This window comes from Callionymus lyra, chromosome 11 (assembly GCF_982586985.1).
Source record: "Callionymus lyra chromosome 11, fCalLyr1.hap1.1, whole genome shotgun sequence".
Classification (NCBI taxonomy): Eukaryota; Metazoa; Chordata; class Actinopteri; order Syngnathiformes; family Callionymidae; genus Callionymus; species Callionymus lyra.
Genome location: NC_141828.1, coordinates 4251317 through 4263593, shown reverse-complemented (window position 1 = coordinate 4263593; position 12277 = coordinate 4251317). Strand labels below are relative to the sequence as shown.

The following is a 12277-nucleotide window of genomic DNA, read 5'->3' as shown; positions in this document are numbered from 1 at the left end:
ATACAATGATTCACCCAACAATGATTCGTCCGACAATGATTCATCCAACAATGATTCATCCAACAATGATTCATCCAACAATGATTCGTCCAACAATGATTCGTCCAACAATGATACAATGATTCATCCAACAATGATTCGTCCAACAATGATTCGTCCGACAATGATTCATCCAACAATGATTCATCTAACGATGATTCATCCAACGATGATTAGTCCAACAATCCAACTTCTGAGACTCAGCTAGGAGTTGTAGCAAGGTCTGAAGAGTGTGAGGAGAGGGGCCACTACTACTACTACTACTAATAATAATAATAATAACAATAATAACAAAAATAATAACAACAATAATTATTATTATTATTATTATTATTATTATACTAATAATAATAATGTTAATACTTGTTTAACAAATGCTCTTTCTTAAGGTCGCTTTAATTTGTATTATTTTCTCATTCTCTCAAGGATCCATTATATTATTATAATATTCTAAAGCTCTGGTTGCGTCTGAGGCTCGTGTTTGTTAGTCGTAGTTATGGTTAATCTTATTGACTTTATTAAACCAAATCATCCTGTCACTCAACCCAAAAGTTGTTTACTTGTGCGCATGCGCGGTGTGTTCTGGATGGCGAGTGAGCTTCTTCCTTCAGAGATCTTCTCTCAGCCAGAGTGACGCGGAGTGAGACCTCACTCTTTCTCTCTGCGCCGCAGATCTTGGTCACAGTCGGTGCTTTGCTCACGGGTTCAGTCAGAGACGACATGTCAGGCGCGGAGCTCGTGTCCACAACGCTCGCCATGACGCCCCCCAGACCCTCGGTAGGGAACCAGGTGACGGTGGTCCTTGGAGCTCAGTGGGGGGACGAAGGGAAGGGGAAGGTCGTGGACCTGCTCGCTCAGGACGCGGACATGGTCTGCAGATGTCAGGTATGTCGTCACCGGAAACATAATGGCGCCAAAACACACAGCGGAGCGAGTTCGTAGTTAGCTAAACATGCTATCATGCTATCATGCTAACTCTGGTCTTGACTCGCTAAAGTCACCTTGAGTCGCTCCTTTAGCTTCTTTAGCTTCTTTAGCTCCTTTAGCTTCTTTAGCTCCTCACACACTCCTGAATGTTGTTCTGTCGAAAGCACATGTTTCTACTGGAGCAACCGGTTCGAGAAGCAACTCCTGCTGCTGCCTTGCTCAACAGAACTTCACCAGCGACACATCTGAGTTTTCTGTGCGTCGTTTATCGTCGACATTATTATGATTAATTACGGAAGTTTACATCAACACGTGACATGACGCAGGTCCTGAAACCCAATAAAAAAAACAGGATCGACAAGGAATTGATGAACTGTGAGAAGTTGAAACGTTAATCTTTTCATATGGCAATAAAATGTCCCTTTTCCAAAATATTCTAGACGACATTATCAAACAAAACATGGATCGTGTCTTCATTTATGAGTCAACACAGGATCTTTTTGTGAAGACATAAAATGACATTTAAATAACGATATCTCTTGTTGATGATTTCTAGAAACTTATGTCATTTTTTCAGGAAAAATGTCTGCTAGACGTGACCTCTGTACACAGAGTTGGTAACAAGGAAGTTTTGCAATAATTTGATAATATCTTGCAGACAAAGACACTCGAAGGCAAAAGTGATTTAGAGCAGCAGTGTTTAGACTCGCAAGCATTTAAAAAGAATACATTTAAGTCTCTTGTGTTTCCAGCCATATTCAGAAGAACTAGTTCTTGTATGAAGTGTTTAAGCTGTAGGAGGTCATGTGATCTATCACTTATCAGTCAGTTGTGACTGTTTTTGTTATTTTTAGTTGAGTTTTCTTGTTGATTTCTGTTTAACTTTTCATACTCGTCAAGTCACTAATGCTTCACTTGTTAAACAACAATCTTTTTAGTGAAATGTTTTAAATGTCAATATTCAGTTACAAGCGTCCTGTACTCGTTGAAGCTCATTCTTCCACTATCTTATCAGTGCTGACTTACTGAGCATGTGCTCAAAAATAAACAGAATTCGACACCTGTTGATGTCCAGTTGTCGCTTCCTCGAGAGATGAGCTCAAAATGTTTGTGTTTGAGTTCAGTGTATTTATTATTTGAGCTATATTAAAGTTCCTAACCATGGCCATATATGTTGTGCAACAACATTGGATGTTTAACAACCTTTCTGAAGTAAATAGTCTGAACACTTGTGGAAGGTAAATAATTAGACTTAAAACAGGTTCCACATTCCAACATCTTCTCCAGCTCTCTTTAAATTACAAATATATTTGACTAATACACTTTTGTTGCTCACGGGATATTTAGAAATGTAATTTCTTTGCCAGTAATCATTAACAGTTTAATATTTGCTTTAGTTTTGCATTTTAGCAGATGAACTCCATTATTTAAAACTAAATAAAGAAGCTTGTGATTTTTATGAGCTTAATGATTGAAAATAAAAAAATCTTTTTTATAGTGTTGATCATCAGTGTTTTTAAGCATTTAATGAGTAGTTACAATGTTGAGATGTATAAGAAAAGTTAAACTTGGTCTTTTCATTTTTATTCTTGCAGTCATTTCTCAATTATCTTTGTTTTGCTCACTTCAGTCGACACAACAAACGTTCTGTGGACCTGTAAACACGAAGGCCAAGTGTGTGTAAAAATAAACGCGTCACTGTGTCTTTCTGCACCTTCTTTACATTTTATGTGTGTGCTCGGTGTCAAAGAGTCATGGCAGGTGGTGTTCGTCTTTTTTTAAAACTAGCTCCGCCAGCACTGGTGCTCCTTACAGTCCACGCTGCTCTCACTTCCTCAGCGTCGCAGTCCTATAGGTGGAGAGGGAGGTGTGGCCCTGAGGGGCCCTGGAGAAGAGGTGCTTTTCTACCATTTCTCATGAGACCAACTAGTGGGTATTCACAAGTCCTTCTCTGTATCATATAACAAGCCTTATTCATAAACACGAATATATGCTAAAAATAAATATATTTGTCCTCATTTAATTGTATAACACGTTTCATTAAACCTTTAAGTTGTGTCCAGATAGACGACAACATTAAGTTTTGTGAAGTGGACTTATTTTGTTTGGGTTGTGGTTGATGGTTTGTTTGAAACAATAAATAAAATATAGTCGCACCGTCTTTAATCCCAGGAAGTGTGGTGTGTTTACACTTCAACATGTCGTGTTGGATCAAATTGGTTGGTGGTGTGTTCGGCCTCAAATTTCTCAAAAACCGACTGTTTGTTTGCAACATTCTCAGAAGATTGTTCTGTGGAAGTGTCTCAGTTTTTTGTATGTCATTATATCCCAAACCACCCTCTATTGCAAGCTAAACTTCTCCAATTGTTTAACACACAAATCATAGGTGGACTACAAAAAACTAGCCACATACCATGTTACTAATGTTGCTTTGTTTCTTTAGTGGCTGACTCTAAGCTCCTTATACTAGTCAAGTTCTGATGTTTGTTGTCGTCTGCTTCCAGGGTTGTTGCCCGAAATAACAAAAGCACATGGTGGGTAAATGAACAGTCATAAGACTGCTGCTTCTGAAGTCATTTTTAAGATGAACTTTTTTGTATTCTTCCTAAACATCTTAAATCATCAATCATATTATCCTTTCAAGGTTTTATAACATTGTGCTTCTTTTTTTCAGTTTGTTTTTTTAGATTTTAAAAATGGATAAAGAAACCAAATTTTCAATGTATTTTATACATTTTGAAACAGAATTCTAGTATTTAGCATTTAAAGTGCATATGACATTTGGAAAAGTACGTAATGTATATATAAACATAAATATACCTATTGTGCAGTAAGTTGAAAGTCTTTATAATCACTTTGAGGAGTAAAGTTTATACAGCTTATCAAAGTTGTCGTTCCATAGAGCGCGATGCAAAGATTCCATTAGCCGTCACGTAACGAAGAGTCACTCAAAGAGAAGTTATTCTTGCATCAGTTCCACAATAATATGCATGGACAGTGACTTGAGACCTTTTCGGACTCCTTGCCCAGCGTGGACTGCATCTTTGAGGAGGTCAACTGTGACTCGACAAGACCTATGAAATTTTCGCTACTGTCTCACTCAGACGAAGATTTACCGAACAGAATGGCATCACACCTTTCAGTTCTAGTGAGCTTGAGAGAAAAAAAATCAGCAAACCCACCTCCTGTCTGCGCCTTTTCTCTATCTCCTCAGGTGTGCCACGCTTCGCAGGCGGTTCTGCTGCGCTCGCCTCTTTGCCTCGGGGAAAGATGGTTGGAACAGCCCCTGGCAACGGAACCTTCTTGTACTGCAGTACTACCTTGAGCCCAAAGTCTTCCTGCAACTTTGTTGGCATGTCTGTGGAAGTTATTTCCGTAAGAATAAAAGGTCGCTGAGGCTCTCGGATGATGCCGTTTATTAGAACACTCCCTTCAAAACCTTCTCTCCTTCTCCCCGTCTCATGCCGGGATCCTCACACTTATTTGAATATACTGTTGGCGACTACGACTGTACCCGAGTGAACACTCGTGAAAATCCCTGAGTTTGTGTTTTAAAAAAACTTTCTGACTCTGTTGACCAAGACTAAACGATGCCTCCAGGCGTGCAGGCAGAGACGATCGCGGACATGATGACTCTTCGTTACGGCATTTCCGGTTTCTTTGCTTATCGGGAAGCTGGTCGAGTGGCGGGGCTTTCAAATTGTGTATTTAGTGGTAAAACCTCTTCTCTATTCTGTAAACAAACAGCTTTTTTGAATAATACTATTGTTGCTTAATAAGACTATGTTGTCTTGGAATGTCATATGCACTTTAAACGGTGCTTGTTAATCAATTAAATCTCCTTCTAGTAGTGCTGAACAATTAATTGTATTTGCAATATAATCACAATTGTTCAAAATGAAGGTTGAGATTCAATTTTACATGAAATTGATTTTCGGGCCGTCACGTAGTAGCGTGACTTACGAGCAGGAAAGGCAGAGAGAGAAATAAACACTTGTTGGTCGATGACATGGACAGAAACTTCTAAAGAGTGTAACGACTGCACTCAAATGAAACCAGTGTCTCGACTTCATCCGGTCTTCAGCCGTCACAACCGAACACTTCAAACCTCCATGTTACTCGAGACGGATGCAGAGAAGTGAGCTGATGACAAACGGTCGTCTAATACGATGGTGGCAGCTTGTATTAATAAAAGAACCTCCAGTGTTTTCGACACTTGCATCCTGACATTATTAATGTAGTGACGTGTGCTGCTGGTGTGTGAACTCAGAAGTATCAAACTATTCAAATAGTATAAATAACAGTTATTTAATATTGTGTATTACAGGTGATGCATTTAAAGATGACGGTATTCATAGCAACTGTGCACAAATGTTAAAGCTGGAAGAAAAGGGCAGAATGAACGACCAATGTGTGCACTTTAGTTGAATCTTCCTTAGATTTTGTTTGATTTATTATTGACTGATAAATATTACAACAAAATCTTTAGGACGTTTGAATGTTTACAAGTTTTCAAGTTTTATATTACGTTTTTATTTTAATTATCTAAATAAACCGTCTCCTTTTTATTTCAATGCATGCTTTTTTTGTCTTCTCTCAGCAATAAATGAAATGCATTTGAAACATGGAAACGAGGACATTGAAAAAGTAATTAATAATCATAATGAACCACGAATCCTAAAATAATACAAGGATTTCTCGCTTAAACACCAACAAATTCTGGCTGTGCAGCTCTGGTTCTTTCATCTGCAATATTTAATGAACTTTAAAGTTGCTGTTAAGGATCCACATGGATTGAAAAGATGTATTCTAACAGAACAGCAGATCCGTTATTCAACTTTGCCTCAATTTGTAACTTTGAGAGATTTTTTTTTCTCTTACCTGAAGCTTCACTCTATCCTAGCACTTTCTCCTTGAGTTTATTTTTCTTCAACTTTCTTTTGCAGGGAGGCAACAACGCAGGGCACACCGTGGTCGTGGACTCTGTGGAGTACGACTTCCACCTCCTCCCCAGCGGCATCATCAACCCCAAAGTCAAGGCCTTCATTGGTGCGTAACAATAACAAATGCACCCCATCTTCACTGAGCTGAAAAAACTTGCTATGATAGTAATGCTCATCAGAGCCAGCAAGGCTTCGGCATCATCGTCAGTTTGAGTCTCTGACTTGAAGCCAATCTTCAGGCTCGTCTGCAGATTAAAGTTAAAAACACTGGTGGACACTTGATGTTGCTCCTGTTTGTTTGTGACGGTCAATGCACTTCATTGTTAATATAAGTTAAAAATGTTGTTCATATTTTGAAAAGCACTTTCCTACAAACATTTCACATTTGGTTAGAGAAAGTATTCACTCATTTGTTTATTTTAAAAGCCAGAAAAAGTGTTGTTTCTTTTAAGAGAACAATATAATGTTCAATATAGCGACTCGTCACAGATTCTTGACACACGGCTCTAGAAGCTCTGTTGCTGTGAGGAAGATGCTCTGCATTATCTTGCTAATTATCAATGAATTCATTTTTCTTTCTTGGAACTGCTTGTTTACCTCAGGCAACGGTGTCGTGATCCATCTTCCTGGGCTGTTTGAAGAGGCAGAAAAGAATCTACGGAAAGGAAAAAGTGAGTTTATCAGCGTTTCGATATGATTTTAGCTATTTGTGACGAGAGGTCTGTATATTCAAGCTGCAAGTGTGTTTCCAGGTCTGGAGGGTTGGGACAAGAGACTGATCATCTCAGATCGAGCTCATATAGGTGAGTCCTCCCGAGTCCACTGATGAAGGTGTCAGACCTGCTCATGTTGCTCATCTTTATCTCTCAGTCTTTGACTTCCACCAAGCGGTCGACAGTGTTCAGGAACAACTGAGACAAGAGCAGGCGGGCAAGAAGTAAGAAAACACCCCCCCTCATACACACACACACACACACACACACACACACACACACACACACATGCATGAATACATTCTGATATTGGATGATTCAAAAAATAATATTTCCTCTTCTTAAGGTCAGTATTGACTTCTTCACACCACAGTCCAATAATTATCTGTTCTCTGGAGCAAGTGTCAGGAACCTTACGTTAATGTCTGCAGGTTTAAAGCCACAGACTCTTGTGTGTCTCCAGTTCATGAAGCCTGTCTAAAGAATGTTGATCCATGTATGCAGAGCATCCCAAATATTTAGCCTCAGGTCATCCCTGATTATTCCAGCTGAAAGATGAGTTCTGCTCGGAGGATCAAACTGAAAGCCTTGCACAAGCAGGGCGGAGCACGAGATGCTGATAAGGGTTGTGTGTCCGGTGTGTGTCCAGTGTGTGTCCGGTGTGTGTCAAACCAAGAATGCAAGTCATTTATGCTACAGTTGTTTTGAGCTTTTAGCAGCTTTTACAGTTGAGTAGATTTCCTGCATCTCCAGGCATGACCAGCTGGTGTAGATGCTTTCAGTTTGACTGTAGTTACTTGTTTGTTTCACGACCTCTCAGAATTATCACATGTTAGACAAACACTGTGAGTCATAGTGTTTTACTGTATTTGTTTCCTACAAGCAGCTTTGCCATTTAAAAAATAGAAATGTAGTTAATAACACAACTGTGTGGAAAATATTGTGACTTTTGAAGGAAAATACTTTTTATTCATGTAAAATAAATGTAGAAATAGAGAGATATAAACGGTAGTTTATCAGCGTGTTTGTCGTTATGATACTAGCTCATCTTTTTAATAGATAACTCCAGATCATTTCACAACGTGGTCGCAGAAGTGTTATATTTTTGCTCCAATGACCTTCCGTCTATGCAGTTTATAAGTGTTTGATGTAACTGGCCCCTGGGTTACAAAAAGATGAACCTCTCACGTGCATTTAAACCATTGATTGTTAAAGGCCAGCCTTAGACTGACCTCAGCAACTTCAGGTTTATTTCTAATCTTCATTCTTGTCCAAGATCTTGGAGAAGGTTGTGTCTGAGCAGCTGTTCCTGGATCAGAGCGACATCCATGAGTTTCAGTCTGGCTTCCACAAACATCTACGGAGAAGGTTCTTACTGAGGATGTCCAGGGACATGATGTCGGCTGACTCGGGTCAAGACACTGTCCTGGTTCTCTTCAACAAGGGCTTTGTGACCCTGGTCTGTGACTAGAGCTTTACAAATATAACTTACTTACTCATTTATCACAGTTTCTATTTTATTTCATCCACTATTGTTATTTTTTCAAATCTTCATGCTGTGCTCAGTGTTCAGTGGTTCGATGCCTCGACGCAAAAGGTTGTAGGTTCACTTCCTGGTCCGGAGGGAGTCGACTTGTGACCTGTGACCCTTTTGGAGTTTGTATGCTTTCCCCTCTTTGCGTGGGTTTACTCCAGACACTCCGGTTTCCTCCCACAGTCCAGTAACATACAGAGGTTGATTGAGAACTTGTCTGTAGATATGATGTGTGTGTGAATGGTTGTGTGTCCCTGGAAAGACTGGCGTCCTGTCCAGGGTGTCCCCCGCCTGTCATGAAGACGCTACGACAGACTCCAACCGTGACCCCCATGAGGGAATAAGTGGAAGAAATGAATGAATGAATATTCACACTGTGGACTTTTTTATGTTGCTGTCAAGTGTCTGGCCACTAGGTGGCAGCAGTCACGTCTAATGCAGCTAAAGAAAGAGTTCGTACTGTATGTTTAAAATTCTGATAGTAATTTCCCACCGTGTGATTTTTGTCTATGACTTGATCCAACACCTTGCGCTGATACTGACATCCTCATCTCTACCTCAGCCTCGGGACCACGAAGAAGGGGATCGGTCCGGTCTACTCTGCGAAGGCGTCTCGTAGCGGACTCAGGATATGTGACCTTCTGGCAGACTTTAATCAGTTCTCTGATAGGTTTGTTCAAATATTGGCTCTTATAAGACACTTGAAAGAGTTAAAGTGAAGGAGGATCTGCTTCAGTCTCATGTTCCTCTCCATCGTTATGAGTTTCTATTAAATGATGGACACATTTAAAGGGTTATTGTTCAGTTCATTTATTTCTTTCACTTCTACGAAGGTACAAAGTTCTGGCCCAGCAGTACAAGGCCATGTATCCCACGCTGGAGATCGACATCGACGGAGAGCTGCTCCAGTTGAAGGTAACGAGCGTGGGTCTGGTGTCGTGTCGTACTGAGGTTTCTTCTGTCAGGACTACGTGGAGCGAGTGAAGCCCATGGTGAGGGACGGGGTTCACTACATGTACGAGGCTCTTCACGGCCCCCCGAAGAAGATCCTGGTGGAAGGAGCCAACGCTGCACTGCTGGATATTGACTTTGGTCAGAGTTTGACGGTTTCCTTGTTGATGTGTTTCTCATAGAACTTAAAACATTAACTATTGGAAGTATAGCTATATTTGGCCACTATGGTAATATCATGGTTTCTGCAAGATATTGCAGGAAATGTAATCACGATACATTTATAACGATGTATATCGGTAAAAAAAAACAAAAAAAAATTCCCATCAAAAGTAAATACAAGTCAATGGTAAATATAAGATATTGATAGTCTTGTCGTTTGTCATTTAGCATCTTTTCTTCTCCTCTGGTTCTTCCTCTTTTAACTCGTCTTCTTTACCACTGAACTCATTGATTGGCTTATTCAGGGATTATCAGCACAAACAGGATCAATCCAGTGTGTTGATGGATATCTTTGCCAGTGAAGCCATTATTTATCCACGCATCAGTTAATGTTCTTCTGCGCCTCAAGGTGGAAGATTTCTGCTGCATCAGCAACATTTATGACAACAAGTTAGTAATTGTTGTGTTGATTTGAATAATGTTTCAATACGTTTCAGTATCTAATCTAAGTCGTGACTTTCTTTGTGTCTTTATGGTTTTTGGCCACAAATGAATTGCAAGTTCTTCTCAGTCGTGGTGAAATAATTCATCTTTTATTAACAGTTTAACTAGTAACTGAAAGAACTTTTTTCTTTGGTCGTTTTTTTTAGTATTCATCATATTTGATGTTTTTTCCTTTTTATTTTAATATTTATGTTAAGATATTTGGGGAAACAAGACTTTTCTGCTTGGATGACATCATTGTTATCTCCTCGATGTTCGCTGCAGGAACGTATCCCTTCGTCACGTCGTCCAACTGCACGGTGGGCGGCGTCTGCACGGGGCTGGGGATGCCTCCTCAGAACGTGGGCGAGGTGTACGGCGTGGTCAAGGCCTACACCACCAGGGTGGGCATCGGAGCGTTTCCCTCGGAGCAGAGCAACGTAAGACTCTCAGGTCCGGCTGCTCCGGGACTCGTCAAGAATGTGGGACTCTTCCTCAGGAGGTCGGCGATCTACTCCAGAGTCGGGGCAAGGAAGTGGGCGTGACCACGGGCAGGAAGAGACGCTGTGGTTGGCTGGACTTGGTGCTCATTAATTATGCGCACATGATCAACGGTTTCACAGCGTACGTTTGTCGAGAGACGAGTGATTGAAGGTGAACTCATTGTTTGTGTCGCTCCAGCCTCGCTCTCACCAAACTGGACATACTTGACGTTCTCCCTGAAATCCAAGTGGGCGTGGCCTACAAAGTAGACGACCAGTTCATACCTCACTTTCCAGGTAAAGATTCCTTGTTGTCCACGGTTCCCTCTTCTGGTCTCGGAATACTGACCCGTGCAATTATCAGCCAATCAGGAAGTCCTGCAGCGCGTGGAGGTCGTGTACGAGACGCTTCCGGGCTGGAAGAGCGACACGTCGGCCGTGAGGACCTTCAGCGAGCTACCTGAGAACGCCCAGAGCTACGTCCGCTTCGTGGAGAAGAATGTTGGCGTTCCTGGTGAGTCTTAAAAACCAAAGCATTTCATGGCCAATAAAGTCTGATGCTCGTCTGCTCGTCTCCCCAGTCAAGTGGATCGGGGTCGGGAAGTCCCGGGAGTCTATGATCCAGCTCTTCTAGGAGATCTCTCCTCTCAGCTGATCTCTCCTGGATCTCCACTTCCCTGCTGACGTCTCTGATGTTCTAGTCTAACTTCAGACTCCTTCAGCTCTGGCTCGGTAGGATCCGCATCAGACGGTTCAAGGGAGCACCAGGCGAGGTCAGGGGGTCCTACACGAGTCCTACACGAGTCCTACACGAGTCCTCATCCATGCTGCTTCAGTTCGGACTGTTTCTCCTGACGATATAAAGGGATCTGGAATATTTTAAGTCTTTATTTTTGTTTTCTTACTGTTCTGGCAGGTGTTTGAGCTTCAATCTGTTGCCTTGTAATTCAGCCAAAAAAGTGCTTTGACGAGTATTTGATGGAAGAATGTTGACGACGAAGACCTTTGTTCCCAGAAGTCACTTCTGTTCGCACCTCGTGGTTCGTCTCCGTCTAGAAGGTTTAACATCCTACTCTCGACGCAGCTGTTTCAGGAAGTCTTAAACACACCTTCGCTTCTGAATCTGTCGTCTTTTGCATGTCGTTGTAATAAATAACAGGTTTGTCCTGAACTTTCTTATCAATCTTTGACTCGAGCGTCTCGTTCAACAACGAACCGTCAGTGTTTGTATTGAAGTTGGTTTTTACTCCGAGGCACGAACATGTTTGAGCTCCACCTTCAAACCTGATGTTCTGATGTCATCGTTGAATTGGTTGATGGCGTCGAAGATATCGGGAAGTTTTTAGTCTCGAATGTATTTTATGAAGTTGTTTAAATGAACAACAGGTTTGTGTTCAAAGGCATTTGGTATAAATGTATATAAACTTTTAGTAAAAACTGAACTACTTTAAAATAAATGTTGATTCATTATATGGTTCTTTAAAAACGTTTGCAGCACTATTTTAACTGTCAAAGATTAGATGTACAAGTTATTTCAGTCATCGTGTAAACACCGTCTACTGTCAGCCGCTAGAGGGAGACATTCGACTGAAAAACATCTTTGGGTCAAACCGCTAACACACACACACACTAACACACACCAACACACTCTAACTCACACACACACTCTAACACACACACTAACACACACCAACACACACACACTCTAACTCACACACACTCTAACACACTCACACACTTTAACACACACGCACTCTAACACACACACACACACACACTCTAACACACTCACACTCTAACACACACCAACACACACACACACTTTAACACACACACACACACTCTAACACACACACACTCTAACACACACACTCTAACACACACACACTCTAACACACACTCTAACACACACACACTCTAACACACACACACACACACTCTAACACACACACACACAGACTCTAACACACACACACACTCTAACACACACACACATACACACACACACACACATATACACACACACATACACACACATATACA

General features: G+C 41.1%; 1 protein-coding gene across 1 annotated transcript; it reads left to right on the top strand.

Moving 5' to 3' along the window:
- The first annotated feature begins 710 nt into the window (after positions 1-710).
- On the top strand, positions 711-11720 carry adss2 (adenylosuccinate synthase 2). Its single transcript, XM_087802508.1, has 13 exons — positions 711-924; positions 5913-6015; positions 6512-6580; positions 6662-6712; positions 6780-6846; positions 8719-8826; positions 8990-9071; positions 9122-9248; positions 10038-10192; positions 10252-10376; positions 10434-10531; positions 10599-10748; positions 10816-11720. Exons 1-13 carry the CDS (start codon positions 760-762, stop codon positions 10866-10868), a joined length of 1353 nt encoding a protein of 450 aa, XP_087658634.1. The 5' UTR covers positions 711-759; the 3' UTR covers positions 10869-11720.
- The last annotated feature ends 557 nt before the right edge of the window (positions 11721-12277 follow it).